The sequence below is a fragment of the Grus americana genome, chromosome 7 (assembly GCF_028858705.1).
Source record: "Grus americana isolate bGruAme1 chromosome 7, bGruAme1.mat, whole genome shotgun sequence".
Classification (NCBI taxonomy): domain Eukaryota; kingdom Metazoa; phylum Chordata; class Aves; order Gruiformes; family Gruidae; genus Grus; species Grus americana.
In genome coordinates, this window is record NC_072858.1 from 31,567,352 (window position 1) to 31,588,452 (window position 21,101).

General features: G+C 39.3%; 1 protein-coding gene across 3 annotated transcripts in view; it reads left to right on the forward strand.

Annotated features, from left to right (window-relative positions):
- The first annotated feature begins 259 nt into the window (after window positions 1–259).
- The window catches only part of WAPL (WAPL cohesin release factor), a 69,861-nt gene continuing 49,019 nt past the window's right edge, over window positions 260–21,101 (forward strand). The window contains exons 1-2 of one of the 3 annotated variants that reach the window (XM_054831087.1): window positions 260–614; window positions 4,020–4,543. In XM_054831087.1, the coding sequence (XP_054687062.1) occupies window positions 4,042–4,543 (502 nt within the window). In that variant the 5' untranslated portion in view covers window positions 260–614; window positions 4,020–4,041. The remainder of the gene's footprint in view (window positions 615–4,019; window positions 4,544–21,101) is intronic. The other 2 variants (XM_054831089.1, XM_054831088.1) reach the window with 2 other exon arrangements.

A 21,101-nucleotide genomic window follows, 5' to 3' on the forward strand; every position in this document is an offset into this window, starting at 1 on the left:
GCACCGTCCCGGCCGCTTCAGGCCGCCTGTGAGCGCCTGAGCCCCCGCAGGACCGAGGCAGCGCGGGCCCCTCCACCGGCTCCCTGCGGGCTGCGGCGGGGCCCCGTGATGGGAGCGGCGCCCCCCGCTCGCCCCCCGCTCGGCCCGACCCGCGCTGGGCTGCGGACTACAGTTCCCAGCAGGCGTCGCGCGGGGCGGGCCGGCGTCAGCGGGGCGCGGGGCGGGCGCATGCGCAGCGGCGGCGCTGTCGGTTGAGTAAGGCGGGGTGCGATTGGCTGCGGGCGGCGGCCGGGCGTGGGACGCGTAGTGACGGAAGGAGCGGGGCAAATGGCGGAGAGATGGTCCCGGGCCCCGTCCCGAGAGCGGCGATAATCCCGGCGCGGAGGAAGCGGCGCCGGAGGAGGCGGCGCCGGGGGCCCTAACGCCCGCGCCACCCCGGGAGGGTGCTGCCGCCGCCGCCGGGGGAGGGGCGGAGGAGTCCCGTCGGCGAGCGCCTTTCGCAGGCGGTAGATCGGCAGCCAGAAACCGCGGCGAGAGCCACATCCGCGGCGCCGCCCGGAACGCGCCGGGCCCGCGCGCCGCGACCCACCCCCGCCGCCACGACCGACGCCGAGGTAGGTGCCGGGCGGGGGAGGCGGCCGGGGGCGGCCGCCCGGCGCCCGAGGCCTGTGCGGGCCGCGGAGCAGGCCCCGGCATCCCGGAGGGCAGGAGCCGCCGGCCGCTGCCCCCGGCTCTGTCCCCTTTCCGGGGCGGTGGCGGCCTGGTGGGGTGCGGGGGGACAGCCGCGACCGCCCCCGGCCCGCCGGGAAGTTTTCGGGGCGGGAGTCGCAGGACTTTGTTCGGGGGTGAAGTGCGGGCCGGGGCCGGGAGGGGGGCGGGGGTGGGGTGCGGCCTGCGAGGCCGGCGGCTGCCGGCGGGCGCTGCCGTTCGCCCCGGGGCGCGGGCTGCCCCGCGGCCCGGGGACTTGTGTAATGGGGGTTGGTTTTCCTGCGGGGCGGGGGGAGGGGGCCGGGGAGGAAGGGAAATGACATCAGAAATCGCCGGGCGCGCACGGTGGGGTGACCCGGTTCCGCTAGCACCCCCCTCCTTCCCTCTCCCCCCCCCTCCCCCCCCCGCCGCAGGGGGAGGGAGGAAAAAAGAAACTGTCACCGTGGGATTTCATCAGCTGCTTCTGCCTCCATGCATTTAACCTATTTTCCTTTCCTTTGATTATGTAAGGGCAATGGTGTAGAGAAGAGCAATGAGTAGGGATGGCTGATGGGCTTTCTGGGGAATTATCGGGTTTTTTATGTCTAGCTGGTCTGCCAAGTTAGCTCTGGGAAATGTGGGAGAATTGTGTTTCGGTGTTTTGCTTGCATTTACATTTCTTGCATTGCTCCAAATATTGCAGCGCAATGCAGGAGAGAGAGGCAGGGGGTGTAAAGAGAGTGAAATTGGCCAAGTTTTTTATTTCACACTGAGTGAAAAAGCAAGGCAGAATTGTAAGTAAAGAGTAAAAATCCTGTTCTGATGATGTTCTCATGTAAGGAACTACATTTGTTTTTCCTTATCTTTAATCTCAGCCAAAGATACAAGTTTATAGCATAGTGTATTTCTATTTTCCTGATACTCATCTTTTAACCTATTTCCATCATATCGAATACTTGAGTTTTGACATTTTGTTTCAGAACTTCTTATGAAACAATCTTAATTTTTAAACTTATAAATAGAAAAATGTAGATTGAGGAGCTCTATTTTCTGAAAACAAAGTCCTCTTGACTACAGGAATCTTCTCTTTAAAACTGTAAGCCACAAATCATAATTTAAATCTGTTATATTTGCAGGTGCTGAAAATGTAGTGTTGGAAATACTTATTTGAGTCAGGGTTTGGGGAGGAAAATGTGCTGATGGCGAGTGAAGTGATTTTATTTTTTATTTTTTTTTCTGTAACTATTGTATAGAAATGGAGATATTAATAAATATTTCACTTTAGTTTCTATAGCTTTAAAAACTGGCCTTTGGTGTAAAATACTTTGGTTACTGTCTGAAGTATTTTCAAGCATCAGCAAAATAAAACTAATAAGTTGGATTTGGTTTGCTGTTTGTTTTCTGAAGTATGTGGGGAGGTTTTAGTTTTGCTCTTGGATGGAAAATAGGAAATTACAGCTACTTACAGGGGAGCTGAAAAAGAAAAAGTGGTTTGACAAGGATGTGTTTGGAGCACCACAGGGTAAGCTGATGACCCTGTGGGGAAAAAAGAGGATGCAGATGGGGTTAAAGAGTAACATCTACTAGGAGCAACCAGAAGCTGTCTGCAGAATGGTGTTTCGCAGATGAATTCTGGTCAGTAGATAAGCACATGCCTTTACCATCCATCTGCTGAACTGCTGGGGAGAAGAGTGTTTCCCAAAGTGGTTGTTCCTGTATCTCTTCTGCACTGCAACACCATCTGTCTAGGAAACTTCTGAAGTTCAAATTTGATACTCCTAATTCACTTAAAATTTGCTCAAACATAGATGACCTGATGAATTGCTTGGTTCATGTGATAAGTGAAGGTTGGCCTGGTCTGATAAAGGGAGGCTGTTACTAGTGAGACAATCTTGCTAGAGCGAAGTAATAAAATGGCGTTGTGGGAAACCAGTCTGGCTGTTTTGGCAGAAGATAGTCTAACACTTCAGGTTGAGAAACTGTGAGTGTCGAGATGAAAACTAAAATATGGAAGATAGACAGGATACCACGTATTCAGAGAACTAATAATAAAAACAGTTGTCTTGAACAAGTAGATCATGTGATAAGTTTATTAACAATGATTTTAAGCCCTATTTTTCATATACTTTACTATATATGAAGGCAGTTGACACTTTAAAAGTTGAATTTCTTTGATTCTGTAGCTTAAATAAATGCCCTCCCATTATTATTTTTTTTTAAACAGACTTTTTCTCCAGTATGGAGAGTAATTTCAGAAAGGTGAACTTGATTAGATTCAGACTGACTATAAAGAATTCCAATTTCCTATTTATGTTTGGACCAAAAAAAAAAAAAAAAAAGAGAAACGCTGTTTTACAAAACAGATATGATCTTTGGTGTTCTTATGTTGTCATTTGTCCAGTAGTTGAAGTATTTGTTTTGGGAAGAAGAAACAAAATGATCTGTCTTCCTTCTTGAGTTAAACAAAAGTAGGAGTAGAACACATGCAGGGAACTGTTCAAATGTGTTCCTGTTTAATCTGTTCATATTTAAACTTTATTCTTCTGTGAAAGCAAGCCGTGAATTGGGCTACAGCTGTTGACAGCCAGCAAGCAGTCATGGCTTATGCTGCTCTGCATAAGGTGTCCTCCATGTTCTTAGAAATGGATTGAGAAGTGTCTCTTTGTTCCTGTCCTTTGATCAATCAGATTTACTCATGAGGGACTGCTATGTACCAGTCTTGACTATGACTGTGCAGATGGCATAAACGACATCATACTAGCAAATAATATGCTTGCTAAATAAGTCTGAGTGTGCATGAAGAACATGGGGTGTTGTCATTGTTATTTGTGATTAATTATTTAAAATATCTATAGCAACTTGAAGTGTTCTGACAGGTTTTTATTTAACTACAAAGAGTCTTTTTAAAGCCATACTGTGTTACTGAACTCTAGCAGAGACCTGCATGTTCAGATGTGGTGAAAATATTGTTTAGCTTTCTGCTGATGTTTCATGAAAGCAGTGTCATCTATATTTGAAAATATAAAATCAGAGCAAAATACCAAAAGTAATGTATTCATAGCAGATTTTTCTTAAGGATCCATCGTGCCATTGTTTTATAAATGTGCGAGTAACTGAATTTCAAGTTAACTTGGTAGATACATTACTTATTGCAGAAACTTCTGGCATAATCACATGTAAATGAGTTAGGCTATAGAAAGAAGCAGATGATGTATCTGTTGCTCGTGTGAAATGCACGTGCCTGGTGCTTTTAGGCCTGATAAAGGATGGAAGTACAATCATTTGTACTAAAAACTTTTATGAATTCATGTTTCTTCTTTCTTTTCCAACAGAGAATATGAAACAGGAGCCAAAATGACATCCCGATTTGGAAAGACCTACAGCCGGAAAGGGGGAAACGGCAGTTCCAAGTTTGACGAAGTATTTTCCAACAAACGGACCACCCTTAGTACAAAATGGGGAGAAACCACCTTCATGGCCAAATTAGGACAGAAGAGGCCCGGTGTCAAACCAGATATTTCTGAAGTTCCTAAAAAACCCAAAGTAGAAGATGAGGTAACAGAGGATCCATTTGGATTTGACAGCGATGAAGAATCTCTTCCTGTGTCTTCAAAGAATGTGTCACAGGCTAAAAGCTCCTCTCAGCTGGAACCTGGTGAAGCTGCTCAGTCTGAGGACTTCACTCCTCTGCTTGAAGCTAACAGCAGAATTAATCAGCCAGACAGTGGAGAAAACGTTGCATCCAGCAAGTGCATATCTTTTGACAATACTGTTCCTCTCTTAAAAGAAAAGAGCACAAGCAAAAACGTGGAAGATGGAGAATGCAAAGGCAGCAGTGCTAAACTTATAACTGCAGGTACGTTTACTCAACTGTCCAGATAGTTCTGTTATCCTCCAATTTTTACTAATCTACATTTAGACTTTATGTTTTCAGATGTTGATTGAATGTTTTAATAAAACCTTGGGGCAATTAATTCTTAATTGTAAGAAATTGTAAATCATATGCTATTTAACTAAAAGCGCCAGGAAGCATGCTGCATTTCACACGTTGGTCTGAGATCTTTGGCGCTCTAATCCTTATGTCTGTAAATTGAGATACAGTGAGAGATTGTAGCAGAGCAGGTTTTACAGTGAAATGGTTTCCATGTAGAAAAGCTTTGTTAGAGTAGTATTTTTCAGTTTGGAAAAGCAAATGTGAGAGCTGTGAAGAGAAAATGAGACAGAGATCTGAAAATTCATAGTGCATGAAAGGCCGAGAGGAACAGACTTCAGCAGTTTCATTGGTGCTTCCTGGTTCCAGTATTGTGGAAAATAAAACCCCACAATATTTAGCACAGAAAAACTTTGTAATTCGATGCCTATTTAAATTCTGGAACTCCTTGTCAGACAAAAGTATATACACTATAAATACATACAGCTCTAAAAGGAAGGAAGCTGATGATATTTGGTGGATAAGTCCATCAGTGGCTGTTGAGTGTGGTGGTGGTGGTCTGGATGCGGAGGGGGAGGTTACTTAACAGCTTACTGAAGGAATTCTGTTCTTGCATGCTTTCCTGCAGTATTTGTTACTGACTGCAATTCAGCCAGAAGTAGTGAAAGACAAGGTGGATCTTGACCTGATGACGCTGTTCTTTCAGAATCTATTATGTTCTGTTTGCACTTAGTCAAATGAAGATAAAAAACCATTTCATAACTTCAGAAATTAAATTTAACTGAGAATTAATCTTTGCAAAAAATCCTAGGAGGGTCTTTAAATAAGGGTAAGGAAACCAAGACTGTAGTTCTAGTAATAGTGTTTGGTTTGGACAGTTAGCGTAAATGAAACTTGGATGGTTTAAGAAACTATTATGCTTGTGTGTAGACTGATCCAAAATAAATAAAAATTGTCTCTGAATACGTCACTTAGAACATTGAGCAATTAGAGATAGTGGTATAGTTAGCCAGTGTAAATGTAGGTACTTCAAAGGCTTCTTTGTTATATTGACTATTAAGTTTGATGATATGAGGCTATCTTTCAGAACCGGAGAGAGTTAATTTTATTGATTTGAGGGTGGGGGCATGGGGAAGGAAGGAACCTGGGGGAGAAAAACTTAAGTAACAATAAAAAGGTTGTTTCTTGTTGCGTGGTCTCCTACAGTATAGTGTATCTACTAGTACTGCTTAAATGTCCTTACCCTCCTCGTAATCATTTTCCCCTTCCTGGTTACTCTTGAACTCCAGGTTCAACCAGATTTGTTCAGAGGGCTTATAGATCCTTGAGACAGCAAGCTCGACTATTCCCAAAGAGGGAAGAAAGAAAAAAACAAACAATATTAATATTCCCAGTGTGAGAGACACTGCAATGTGAGCTCAACCTTAACCCACGTACAACAGCATATCTCTAGGTATAGGAAACGAGGTGAATAGTGGTACTGATGTTCATGAAGGTGCTCGTTAATTTGTTTTAAGTGCAATTTGCTAGTCCTTGTCCTGAACCGACTAAACAGTGCATGATTTAAGGTCTCAAGTCTTCCTGATAGCACGTGCCATCATTTTTTCTTAATTCTTAACCTACAATAAGGTGAAAACTGTGACTTAACATGGCTATGGGCAAACTGAGAGCTACAGTTTAGCCTGCTAATTCTGCTCCAAATGTATTATCCTGCCTCAGTGCCCATTTCTTTAGACATTAAAATGAAGGTGATGCAATGTTGGTTAATTTTAACTAATGTTTGGTATTAAAAAGCAGTCCATTTTTTGTGTTGTTTTAATAGTTGTGCAACTGTGTAACACAGTTGAGGATCTCTCTCTTTTATTTAAAATAATATGACTTCCTGTTGGAGGTTTTTTGGTTTTTTAATAGCCTTTAGCTAGTGCTTGTAACAATCTCATTTTAAAGGCTTTGAGGAGCTCTTCATGTGGAAGGCTTCTCATAATCTTACACTAATGTTGCTTGATCAAGACTTAATACTGTTGGAAGAATGTTCATGAGTAATCCTGTATGTAACAGGTAATTTACAGATAGTAGGAGTTCAGGTAAATTAAAAATAGCAAAAAAGTATTCAGTATTAGTAGATAATGTTAGTTCACTTTTGTTAAGGTAGGAGGAGTTGGTAGCTAGACAGTAAGTCATGTCATTGGAAAAATATTATACTGGTAGTTCATATCAAGCAAAAATGCCACAACTTCATAGTTAGAAGGTGAGCTTTTTTGAGAGTCTTACAGTAGGATAAGGTGAAAACCTGCAGAGCAATACTAACTTGGATTTCTGAAACACCTTGGTGGGTTTTTGTTTATTTGTTTTTTAAACTGTTAACCTTATTCTGTAAGAAATAAACCCAAACAGTATTTCACACTAAATTCACCTGCACACAAACTTTAATATAAAAACACTTATGAGCGTGCAGAGCAAATTGTGAGGTGCTAATTTAAAAAAAAAAATCTAATAACTTTGTTCTTGGAATATTTATGTTAGCTTGTGTGCTCAAATTAACATAGTACGATTTTTAAGATGAAAACAAAAGTCAAAGCTTGATGAATTTTAGATGGTATGGCATTTCATAGTTATATTAGTGTATGAATATGTTTCTGATTGGATAACTACTTTCCCTACTCCGGCTATTTCAGTTAAGGAAATACCACTTCTGGCCTTCTTGTATGTGAGTGTGTGTTTTGACTCTGGATGCTGTGATCACGTGCTGTCTTTTGCTGTTGTGTGCCGCAGTGCTGAGCTCTGTAACTCTAGCCTTTGGAGGGTCTAGTCCAAGATGCTGATACTGTTCATCAGAGAAGACACTTGGGTCGAGAGATTTCTCAAGTGGTTGAATGGTGTCTCTCATCTTTGCACACCTCACTCCTGTTTGTGGACTACAAAAAAATATTACTTTTTAAATGTTAATTCTAAGTTAAAATATTAGGTATTTGATGCTTTTAACTGAGAAGTGTTTTAATTGGGCATGGCTTAAGTCTGATTTAAGATTCTGTTGTGATGCTAAGTACAGATTTTGTGGTTATTCTTACCAGTGTCCTTTGAGGCTTTTTGAGATTAAAAGGACAAATTATTGCATATAAAGTATTTGTGATACTTGCTCCCCCCCCCCCCCCAACATTTAGAGTAATAAGAAAATAGCTGTCCGGCATCTTGTCGTTTGTTACTATGTACTGGTATTCAAACAAGTCTTTGTTCTGGAAGTAGTTTTGCTCTTGGTGCTGTAAGGAAACATTTACCTGTTGTCTGCTATTCAGTTCTTTAGTGTTTCTAGGTAGTTCTTAATGCCCTTGTTTCTCGCTTGGGGCTCATGCACCTATCCATAGCAAATCAAAATGACAAAATTAATTCTTCTTAATAACTTGTGCTTGTGCAATACTGCAGTGAAGGGATATTACTGCTCTTAACTACTTTGTGACCCAATATGCAGAATCTAGTTGTGTTTAGTGTCTTGAAAAGCAAGCATACCGAGTGAGTAATTTGCGGAAAACTGTTGCCCTGAAAAGAAGATAGTTCAAGTCATCAGGTCTGTTCCCGACAGGCTATCCTGATAGTACCTTAGTGAATGCATCCGCAAAGCCACTGCATCCTGATTATGTGGGGGGGGCCTATCTTTAGAGTTAAGTTTCAACTTCTCAAATGCAGATTTGTTACATAATTGCTTTTGACAACAGGATTTGCCAGGGTCTTCCGTTCACATTGTTTTAAAGCTTCTATTTTGTGTTTAATGGTGACATTGACATTTTAGATAATAGTTAGGTCTGAGTAATCTTATCTTTCTTCCTCTGCAGAGTTGTTGAGTGCAATTTATTTACCTCTTGAGGAATAATTTCAGTTTAGTCATTTTCTGTCCAAAAATGGAGCAGAAAGTTGGGGGAAACTGAATGAGGTCTAAGCATTTGGCTGTTGTAGGAGACAGCTGGCAGCAACCATGATTAAAAAGAACTGCAGCTGTGCTCTGGCTGGCTCAAAGCATTAAGAAACTGATAGCAGGGAGGGGAAAGGCCTGCCAGAAAATGTGTATGCCCATAGAATTTCAGTGTTACAAGGTTTGTTTAGATGGCAGTAGTTATACTGGATATATAGATAGCTGGGGTTTATCCACAAGTCCTCTCTCCTTCAACTGTTTTTGTTATGTTCCCCTTTTTAAGATATCCCTTCTCCCTTTACACACAGAATTTTCTTGATGTGTCAGTAGCCCAAGTTCAAACTAGTGTGATAATTGTTCTCAATTTTTTTTTGCTTTGGTATTACTCTGATACTTCTTTGAAGATTTGATGCTGGGTTTTTTTCTTGGATGTTTTTCAAAAGTCTGAAATGACTGAAATTCTGTTTAAATTTCAGTATTTATCTTGGTTTGCTAGAATAGCAATACAGGAAAAAAGCCCCAGTGTTTAGGAAGGAATATTCTGATTTCTGCAACATATTTTTCCTAATGGCACGGCAGCGCATACTATTTATGTCCATGTACAGAGCGCACAAAACTTTTTTCCCTCTCAATCTATAACTCCTCTTTCCCAAACAACAGTGAGATTCTGAATACCTTTTTTGGAATCCATTTTTTAAAAGTCATTCTTTCTTCATGGACTTATACAATGAACAGTTCTTAAAAGGTCAAACTTTTGACTGCTGCTTAAATTCTTTCATGTTTAAAAAGTTGAAATAACTTTACATTCAAAACAGTTGGTCAGTGCTCGTCGAAGGAAAAAAAACTGTTAAGGCGCGTACCTCTTAAGTGGGCCAAAGCATGCAGGAAAGCAGAAAACAGTTGGTAAGGAAGCCATTTCAGGTTCAAACTGCCGAGATCTTATTAACTGTATGGAAAATGATTTTCAAGTTCAAACTTAGCTCATATTTTCTTTTAAGAAACTGCCACTGTATTCAGTAAAGGATTTCAAGATATTTGAGTAGTGTCTGAATTCAGACTGACTTAGCCTAAGGATACGTTTGTTTTGACAGTTATTAATCCTAGGATATAATATGCTTTAATATGTTTTTTTCATAAGGGCTAACGCTACAAAAGTTGATGAAGGCAAGCTTCTTTGGCATTTGCCAGCCCCATGTGTTGCCTGTGACACTTTGTCTCGTTTTTTCTGCGAGGGGGAAGTAGTTAGCTTCCTGGATCTGCTTTCTCCTGCTGCTCTGAGCAAAAGATGCCTGTCTGAGCTACTGGTGAGGAAGAATGTGTCGGTTACACTGGACTTTCCATCAGAGGTGAACACATGATACAGCTAGTTCAGGCTCTGACAACTGTTGTATTACGGAGCATAGCAGCTCTTCTGACCCTTGGATTTGATGTTACACAATTTCTCGTCTCTTCAGGACCATTTTAGTTTTAGATTTCTAACCAAGTAGTCTTGTTTGTACTGTTGTAGAGGTCTTCAAAGTTTAATTCTTTGCTGAAAGACAAAAAATAGTTTTCTTTCTGTAGGAAAGGGTTTTAGCATTGTTTACTAAAACTGCAATTTGTCCTTCACTTGTGAGAGTTGCAGACTTTGCATGCAAGTTGGGTAAGGGCAGTTGATAGCGTGCTGTGTGGTATGTTGGGTTTTTACATAATATCAGTGTCTGTAGAGTCACATTATAATTTATATTGTTATGAATGTGGATAGATACAGGTGTGAGGCAGTGTTAAAGTCATGTTTTTCTTGTAAGTATATACTCACCAGAAGAAAAACAGACTTTTACTGAGGTTCTCAGAATGTTGTTGAAGAGTTTTAAGCAAAGCCAGAAAGAAGAGTGAAGGGGGAGCAACAGTTATTCCAGCTCTGAAAGATAAGCTGTAAGACTATAGGTGCAACTTGGACAAAAATACTTACCTGGGAAAACAAAAAGGGTCGAAGTGCAAGGGAAGTTATAGGGCTTTAATTTGATAGAAATTGAGAGGCTGGATATAGCTGATGACAAGCAACCTAGTTTAATTTTTAGCTATATTATTATTGGAGGAGGAGTAATGAAGGAGTACCTTAGTAATTTTGAGGTTTGATGGTTTTCCCCAAAAAAGTTTGCTGGGAAGGAAGTTGTGCTGAACACAGCACTGTGTGTGGTTTGGCCAGGTACGTGTGTATAGATTGGTATGAAGGTGGTATTGAGATATGCAGTGACTGAAGTTACAATGAAAGATCAGTGATCAGGCAGAGTATCTATTGATTGCTAGCTGAAGAAGTAGAAGAGAAAAGCAGCTTGATTGTTACTTCAAAAAACATCTTCCCATACCATTGAAAATTGTGCCTGAGATAAAGTGCTTAGCTCTGTGAATAGTTTCTGCACAAGAGGGAAGGTGGTCATATCAGCCTGCACCCCTGTGAAAGGCTTTTATTTCCATTGAAATACACGGACTTTAAGAAAAGCTGTACACTGGCTGACAGGAGGTATCGCTTTTGCACCAGTGTAAGACAGCCTTTCAGAATGCCTACTGGTATTCCCAGTGGAAGAAAAGTCTATGATGAATTACTTATGGCTTGAACAGGGGTCCAAGGTGAGAAGCAATAATGTGGTAGTTAGGGTTCAGTCTGTCACAGGGTGGAGGCACAGCACGGTGGGGAGTTATGCCAGCAGCAGCAGAACAGTTCATGTTCTGAAAACGTGAAAATCTGTTAGGTTCATGGAATGAAAATAATGGTTTATTAGGGATGCTGAACACGGTGTTACCTAAGTGAAAGGCTGCATCTAGGTGATTTGAGAAAAGAAAAGGTGTCTTCTGTCTCACAAGCTATGTGTTTAGGAGAATAGCTACTCTAGTCGAAGAGATGTAATGTGATTGAGAACTTGTTTTGTACATAGTCTTAATAAATAATAAATTCAAACTTTTCATATAAATTGCTTTGGAATTTTGATATTCAGGGTTCTGGAAAGGAAACAAGAAAAGCTATTCTTAAGGAAAATATTTCTTTGATGGCAGTAAATTAAATCTCATCACTTCAGGGTTTTCTGTGGAGTTCTTCTGCAAAAGATGATGCCACTTAAAACATCTGCAAAGAGGCAAATAGTGTCTATCCAACCTGCATGCAAGCTTGTTGGGAAGTCATTTTGATTCAAAGAGAGAGAAGAACCAGAATTACTTAAGAATTTGTAATCATTGCTATGGATGTGGTGGTTCTATAATTTTAGCTATTTTCGTGTGATTGTCAACCATGAAACTGGTCTTGAGAGTCTAATCTTCTGAGGCTCTTAGGCTTCTTATCTTCTGTTTATGCCTGCTAACAGGCACTGCTTTTTGAGATCTTATGAGCATCAATGGATAATGACATATCTAAGTAAATTTCGCCCATTTCGTAGAATTGTGTATTTTATATCCATAAGCTTTTTTCTGTGTTTCCCAGCTGTTTAATCATAGGCAGAAAATGGATCAAAGGAGTTTAATCTGTAACCTTTTCTCCTTACCAACCAAAACATTTTATTTCCAATGTAGAGCAGAAGAGAGAAACTGTAATGAAATTAATTTTCTTACTTGGCAAAAAGCGTGGCTTCTCCGCAGTTGCTGGTTTTCTGCCCAAACCAGAGAAGACACTGTGGGTATGTCTCACTTGGGCTCTCTTCCCAGAAATGAGGAATGTGATACAAGCACCTGGTAAAGATTCGTCTTTTCCTTTAGCTTGGTCAGCTTTAAGTTATAAAGTGATGTAGCTTTATGCTTGGGAACATTGGTGATGGTGTAACAGAGCCATAATAAATGTTTCTGAGTGTTCAGGAACATCAGACAGAGCTGCAGCTCATAATGAGCTTAAACTGTTTCCTACATCCTGTGTCAGTGGTCTGTTCAGGAGCTGTAGCCTGTTAATGTGTACGTGCCCTCGGTAGCTGGAGGGATCTGAAGGCCCTGGATACACCTTTTTTTTTCTTTTATCTTACTGCCTTCTTTTCTTGATGTTTCGTTTTCTTGCTTTTACATCTGTCTTGGTAGTCAAGTGTCTGTTTGAAGAGAAATAAAGAGGAATATAAAATTAGCGTCATGCCACCTGCCTGCCCTTTTAAAGATTTCATTGCTTCTGACTAACTTTAATATTATCTATACATTTGCAATGAATTCTGTGAATGTGTGGCTAATACTAACAGAAACCTAGTTTAAATTTGTAGGTTTCTTTCCTGTGTATAATAATTCAGTTGTGATCCTTTCAGCATGAAAGTGAAGTCTTCTACAGCTAGTTACCACAGCAATGAAGATGCATAAGGTCTAATGCTACAAAAGCTGTAGAAGACAACATGTTTTCTTCATTTGTACTTTGGAGGATCCTTTTGTTAGCATTATCAAGAATTGCTAGAAATGAGAGAAAACTAACCTGGAGTTCAAGTTAGTACAGCTAACATTTAATACTGGCAACTCTTCCGTGAGTATATAGGGGAAATAAGCATTTGTTTTGCATATGTGATAATATTTTACCATCTTAGCATGTTTTCTTAGCATATCAAAGCTAACATTGACTGTCCTTTTCTGTTCTTCAGTTTCCTAATAACACTTGTACTTGTTGACCAGTTTTGATCAAACTTTGAGTGGTAGTGAGAGATTTCAAAGATACAATGCTATTTCAAGTGTCATAAAAAATGGTTGAGTGAAAAACTGAGTTGAATTGATTCATCCGTTCTTTTACCTCTCTTGTCTGCATGCTGGTAAGGGTAATGCAGTTATAACTGGGTCCCTAATCCATTTTAAAAGGCAGCAGCAAGCTGGCTAGCCAGCACATGTTGCTGCGCATGATTCGCAGTGCATGCTGTCTCCTGCCTGGTCAAAAAGGTTGGTGTTGAGGAGGCTGCGGGGGGAGGGTCGGGGGGTGGTTGAATTGTGGGGCAATGAGCTTTCTTCTGTGAGCCCGGAATCTCTTCAGGACAGAAATTTACATCAAAAGACATTGTTCTCACAGCCTAGGAGACTGTTCTGTGCTCCAAGTGACTAAAATATAGCAAATAAGGTACTGCAGCTCTATCGGTGAATTGTTAACAAAAGGATATAGTGTTTGACTTTAGGCAATTAGTGTTAGACTGTTAATGAGGATTTGATTTTTATGGAGCTGAAAATTATGTTTTCAGACTTAGATCCAAGCAACTTACTCTTGTAAGTTACATGGAAATGAAATTGAAATGGGGACTAGGCTGGAGGATATGTTTGTTGATGGCTGGTTTGGGTTATGGTATTTTTTTGCCAAGAGCAGCATTCAGTTTCCTAACAAACTTTTCCCCTTGACTTTGTTTTGGATTCCATCTTGGTATATGCTGTACCCTAAGGATCAGAGTATGAAATTGTTAACTCTTGCACCTTCGGTAGTTGATGATGAGAGTGTTATCTTTTCTCCAGACTTCAGTGTTTCCTCTTCAAGTAAGAAGGTTCTGTGAAACTTTTAATCTCCTGTGAGAAATTATAATAATTGTGTTTATGGCTTCCCCTTTCAGCATTAACCTGCTCGCTGCTTTTAGGCCCTGCCTGGAACAGGTTTTGACCAAGTTTGAGTCAATGCAGGGGTAAATACCATTATGGTGAACCTTGAGCAGGAATGAGGATAGTTTCTTGTAATGTGTACCCAAATGCTAAATGACGCTGATCAGTCAATCATATCAACATAGTTTCATTACTGTAAATATCCTAGTATGTCATTAGTGATGATATGAGAAAATACCAGTTTGAGCTGTCTAAAAAATTCTTGGAAGAATTTCTGAAGCTGTCCAGGCAAAAAGATAAGTAGCTGTAGTTTGACAAAACAGAGCAACTCTGGCAAGATATATAACAAATCCTGGAAAAACACTTCAGGCTCCTGGGACCACTTGTGCAACCTCTTAAGCTTCTCTCTCTGCTCCTCCCTGACATTTACTTTCTCCTCTCTTCTCCCCAGGTACTTTCAGGTAGTTTCTAGTATTCTCTGCCTGTACCTCCTTTCAAAATCACCAATAGGAAAACTTTGTGTTAATTACTCATTGAACTGTTTCTCATGCTGGGCATCTTTGCCTGGCTGCTCTGGACTCTGCTGGCCTACTGCAGCTGTAGGTAACACAGCTGGGTTCTGCTTGTTCCTTTTGATCTCTTGATGCTTATCCCTAGGTGCTGGAATCAAGCTCACTTGTTTCAGGGAAGATTGCATTGCACTTACAGGTGATATTGCTCAGTGGCTGTCACAGCTTTCTGTTGCTTGTACCAGTAATTTCGCCTTATGTGTACTTGTCATTACCAGAGGTGAGAAGGAAGTAATGAATGTGTTCCACGTCACTCCAGGCAGTGGGGGACAGTTGAAGGTCAGATTTAGAATTACTCATATTTTTGCATTTTTAAAACCTTTATGCGTTTGTATCTGTGTTTCTTTGCCATTTTTTATACAATACAAAGTGAGGGAATCACTTAGCCAATTGTGGAGATAAATTGCCCGATGGTTTCTTTATTGGTTCTTCTAGCAATTTTTTTTTCTTATTTCATCATCAATCCGGAAGTGAAATTTTTTTTGAGCCAGGTGAATAGAGAGATCCCTTTTTATGTTCACTGCCTGTGCTAGAAGGCAGCTTGAATTAGTACCAGAGGTCCTGCTCAACTTGGTCTAGCATGGCTTTTGCTCTGGAAAAACTATTGGCTTTCACGTTTTTGTTCTTTAAGACAATATATAACTAAAGATTGGTGGTAAGAAGCATATTGGAAGTTGTCTGTCTGTCTTCAATTAGTAACTTTGTTTTCGTTGTAACATTCAGTTTAAAACATTTTATGGATGGTATAGAATTAAAACCAAAGTGATTCTTTTCACTATGGCAGTTTCTGAAAGCCTTGCAATTTTTTTAGACCTTTCACCATCTCAACAAGTCTGTAATTATGCGGTGTCTTTTATTATTACCGTGATTGAACTAAATGTTTTGTGGGTGGGGAGATATTCCTTCCTTTTCTCATATAGTACAATGAAGAAATAGTAATGCTTCTGAGGGCTGTTTGGGAGCAGATTTTCAGGTAGATGTTAGTTTCTTAAGAACAAAAAACTTGGGCAAAAACTTGGGTAAAACTTCACTTGAAAATAAGGGTCAGATGTATTATGGATACTTAATGAAAAAATAAAGTTGAAATTTGAGACATGTTAATGTTAAAATTATCAGAGATGTGTCTTATCTCTAAAGAAAATTAATTTCTCTTTTTTAAAAATGTCTTTTAAAAAGATTGTCTAGAATAGCATTCTTCCTTTTGTACATCTTAAAGAGGAAAAGGCTAGAGGTAGTCTCACTGTAGCTACTTGTAGTAGCCAGAAGGCATTTTCTGTGTTGTTGAATATATAGAATAGTATTTGTTCCATCTAATAAGTGAGTGCTTATATTAAATAAGTATTTTTAAAAAAGATGTGAACAGAATATTCTCTTTGTATCCATCTAGTGTAAATTATGTAAGTCTAGATGTGCATTTGTTTGGTTTTTCAGTAATAAACCTTTAAACATTAAAGATTTATTACTGGAAGAGCAGTGGGATTTTGAGAACTTGGTTATATTCCCACTGTTTGAACATTTTCATATATCTAGAGGACTATAAACTATTACTTTGTATAAATTTAATATCTTGCAGTGTATGAACTTGAATTTTTGTCTCTACAAAGCTGACTTGGAAAATAATCATCATAATCACTTAAATACAGCTTTGGAGTTTGGTTGTGTGCATCTCTCTGTGAAAACATCTCAATGTGTTTGGTAGGAAAGAGAAGTTTGTTTTTTTTTTTTTAATTCATCAACAATACTTATGACATCCCAATCTTGCTAGTGACATAAACTAGAGCATAAAATAAAACAAAAGGTATGTATGAATGTGTGGGTGGTTTTTCTTTATCAGTTAACATTTAATTTAGACCTGCCAGTCATTTAGATTGGTTCTCTCATACTTGGGTAATTAAGTTCTAGAGGTTTAAACAGAAAACAAATCATGATTACTACCGAAGATTGTTATGGTTCTTAAGAATGTTGTGCTAGTACCTGGGGAAAAAAAGACTCTCTGGTGGATTATACAGTTAAATGCTATTGCTGATCTGAAATTACTTGGGAGTCTTATTCTGGTATTTGAGCCTAAAAAAGAGCAGTTAAAATTGGGAGGAGAAATTACATGACTCTTTTGAACTACTGAATATCTAATCATTCAAAATTAGTTCATTTTCTCATATTTTTTCTCTGCTTTCTGTACCTGTAAATAAAATTGTTACGTTTCCTACAGTCATGCTACTGTAATAGTTACTACAGATAAATATAGTAATTTTTTAAATCAAGGTTATCAGAATTGCTGGTATTGTACACCTTTGGGCAATTAGCAAGTGATTTGCAGTAATTTCTGGTATAGAAGCTTCAGTCTGACAGCTATTGACCTACTGATGAAATGAAAACAGTGGCTTGACAAAGTATCCTTTGAGGAAGTATTCCTCTAAATGTCACTGCTTAGTTTTCCACTAATGCATTATGATAATCCAGTTGTAAAGCCAAACCTTCTATCTAGTGTACAGGAAACAGTTCACTGGTTACATGTTCTATCAGCCTTGCTTATTATTAGAAAAGGAAAAACTTCCCTGCTGCAGTTACTGAGACTTCTGAAGTACTGGACGGTTTTAAAATTTCAATGTCGCATAGGCGCAAAAGGGAGGAGGTGAACTGCCACTTATTTGATGTTCAAGAGTAAGTTTGTACGCTGTATTAAATTACTAGATGAGATTGAAAAGTGAGATGTAACATTTTGTTGATACTTGTGGAGTCTTTTCAGAGACAACTCAAAATTCTAAGTTGCTCATGCACATACTTAAAGCGATGCATAGCTTACACAAAGGCAACAGAAGTCCTACTGTGGTACAGAAAGCTGTTAATGATGAATGTTTGACTTTTAAGATAATTTCTTGGAATTGTAGTAAACCACCAATAAAGCTGTTTGACTGTGATAAAATGGATTTTTATTTATTAGTCAGCTGAGCTGACTGGAGAAAGTGATTTTCCTCACATTTAGAGATGAAGAGAAACAACGAATTCAAGGCTGGAAGGTGTAGATGTATGGTGCTACTGCCTTAACCCATTCTGATCCAATTTTACTAGTATGTGGGTGTACTAATGCCTTGAAGTACCTGTGTGTTTTTGGTGGTTCTCTTAGAGGCAGCGGAGACTGGCCTTGAGGAATTAACAGCTAGCTCAATTTCCTCAGTTTTGTAGTTGGGGCTGTTGAGAATGAGCATGAGAAGAGTCTGCAGATTGGGTAAGTGTGAAATTGGAGATGCGAACAGGAGCTGCTCTGGGAAGAAAAAAGGAGAAGAGCAGGCAGGTTGGGTAAGTGTGAAATTGGAGATGAGAATAGGAGCCACTCTGGGAAGAAAAAAAGTTACAACCTCATTGCAGCAAGTACAGAAAAATTGAAATAGAGAAAATAGATGTGAAGATTGTTCTTGTCATGATGCATCTCTCAACTGATGCTTCAGTTTGTCCAAATGAGGCTGCTGCAATAAGAGAGTAGAAAGTTTTGTTCCCTTAATAGGTCACAGACAACTAGACTGTGTTGCTTGCTCAGTCCTACAAATATTAGGCTAATTTTAGCACATTCTGAAATATTCTAGAACAATTTGTAGAATAGTTGTTCAGTGTATGTAACTACATCATCAAAATTAATATTTCCATTGAATGAATTTTAGTTATCTGTTTGGATTTATTATTATTTGGTGAAATATCTAATGTATATTAGAAAAACTTTTTAAAATAAAAGCAGCACTGTATTTGATGTGTCATAAGGATCATCTTTCTTACAAAGGCCTAGTAGGTGATGGCTTTAGCTCTTGGTTACTGACAGAGTAACTTCCTGGCAAGGGACTGAAAAAGTAAAGTGCTTTCAACTGCTAAACACTACTTCAGAACTGATGAATGAACAGAAGAATTCAGGGATTATGTTTTGGATGACGTGATCTTAAGTGAAAGACTTAAATATGCACTCTGTGAATATCTTTGGTTTTTGCGTATTAAAAAGCTGGAGTTTTAAGAGAACATATGTGAAAGTATGTATTATAGAGTAGTCGTGAGTTTTTTGTGATGTGTAATAGCAGAGTGTAAAAAAAACCCAACCAAACAAAAAAAACCCAAAACCCCACAACCAAACAAAACCCTCCAGTTTTTTCAGAGTAGTTGATTAATGTTTCTTTGGAGACAGGTTCCTTGGTAATTTTTTCCATTAATTTTTTGTCAGTGCTATTCACATGTATGTGCTATATATATTTTTATACATCTTTGGCTTCTTCAGTCTGTTTTCCAGGCTTGATGTGTTCATCATCTTTTCTGCTTGAGAGTACAGACTGTAGCTGAGAGAGTGATTCAAGCTAAGACAACGTAAAATTAAATTTCACCTGTTGTCACCTCAAAACAGATTCCTGAATTATTTGACTCTTTGATTGTAGTGTGCGTACGCACACATGTATTCTGTTCCTTCCCTGGGAAGATGAGGTTTGATTTGGTCCTGGTATGAAATGCAACTCTTTAAAATCCCAGACTTCCTAGGGATGAGAAAACCATTCCTTTTCCAGATACATGTACTGAAACTTCTTACTAGCAATTCAGTAAAGTATCATTTAGTAAGCAAATACAGGCATATTTTAAATGTTGCTTAAACTTCTATTAATGCAAATAAATATGCATTCAGACATGGAACAATAGTGGTGAGGCTGCAAAAATAGTGTGTTTTAGCAAGAAAGTCTGAAAAATGTTTGAGTTCTATTTGCTGTTTTTCATGCCTAACTATTATGGTGGTCTTCAGTTGCACAATAATATTAAACATATGGGGGGGGAAAAAGGAACATATTGTATACTGTCAAACTCACTCTTTGATTACAGACAGATTAATTTTGATTTGACCTCTTAGATTATCACAAGCATGAGCTTGAAATGGGAATAACAAGATTTTTTTGTCTAATGTATTGATACTGACAAAGGTTAAGCAAGATTCCACCGCTGAGATGGCTAGGACTGACATTCTTTGGGGAATTTAGTTTTGCATTTCATATATTCTGTAAAGATTTTTTTATTATTTCTAGCTGACTATGTAAACTTCTATGACAGACCTCAGCTGGATTCTCAGAAAACTTAGATGCAGTTTGTGAGATACTATTTGTCCTGTCTCCCTGAGGAATTTAAGCTTGGACTAAACCAATTTCCTGCAAAACTTGACTTGGTAGTCATTTCTTTTACTAGAATTTTCTGCTTGTGCCTTAAAGTTCTTTTATAAGCCATATGTGCAAGTATGGCATTTAGATGATGCCATTTTAATTTGAAAACAAATGAACAAAAGTCCCTAGAACAGTACCAATGCTCACTTACTGATCAGGAAGGTTGAAACCTTTTGGTCAGTGCTATGAAACCTCTGTGCCGTTTGGGTAAGTGGTAGCTGCTGACATTTAATGCAGTCAGGACTAGTGCTAAAGGATGCTAAAGCCTTCATTTTACTGGTGAGTTTAGGAAGCATTTGCTGCCTCGCAAATTTGAACCTTATGGATTGTGTTCTGCCAACAGAGCTTCTTTTATTACTGTAGCATTCTGTGCCTGTGTCTTTTAAGCATGTTCTCTTCTAGCATTTTTTCCCTACTTGTCCCTGTCCTGGTTGCTTCTGTTTCGCTAGTTTATCTCATCATGTGCTACTCTTCTATGCATCAGGGTCGTCTGCGTTCCAGTCAGACGTCTTATCTTGCTTCTCCTGGCCCAGGCAGCCAGTACAATGAGTGTTGATAGTAACGGTAGACACCTTGGTTCCTGTGTTTGGTTATACTGTCTCACAGAAATTTCAAAGAAATTTCAAAGAAATTTCTGCTTATCTTGTTTCCAGGAAGTAACGCACTTTTGTTTCTGGGTATCTTTGTGTGTGCATGAGGTGCAACAACAGAGCACGACAGATGCAATCTTCATGAAACTCTAATACCAAATCCACTGAGCTTTTGTTGGTATTCAGGGCAACCAAAGATAATGGTTCCCTACCAGTTTAGAGGACAACGGGTGGAAGACTTAGTATTGTCTTTCCTGGCATTACTGTTGCGTGGGTGCTGGTCGGCTGGAAACAAATCTTAAAAAACCTGATTTCTTACAGTGGAATTTGACAATGTAAGATGCAAGTGTGGCTATGAGTTGGAGAAGTGCGATGCTAACTTTTGGCAGCAGCTCTTCAGATCTGTAGAAATTCATTGTAGAAACCTGCATTTCAGAAGTGATTGAATTTAAAAATGTGATGGGAATTGCATTTTCTGTATTTCTTCTGGAAGTCCAAATATTTTAATTTGAAGCAGCAAAATAAAATAACAGTTACTGAAGTTGTGTGCCATTCTGTTCAGGGTACATTGGTCAAAACTTACGATACAGTCTGTAACAGGGACTGTAGCATTTTTAATAGAGATATGTTAGTGGATTACTCTTACTGGTTTTAGTAGCTGTACAGTTGCTGCGTCAGGCAGGGAATTATCTTATAATTTTCAGCAAATTTACTTAATTGGTAGGTTCTGTAGCCCATGCTGAT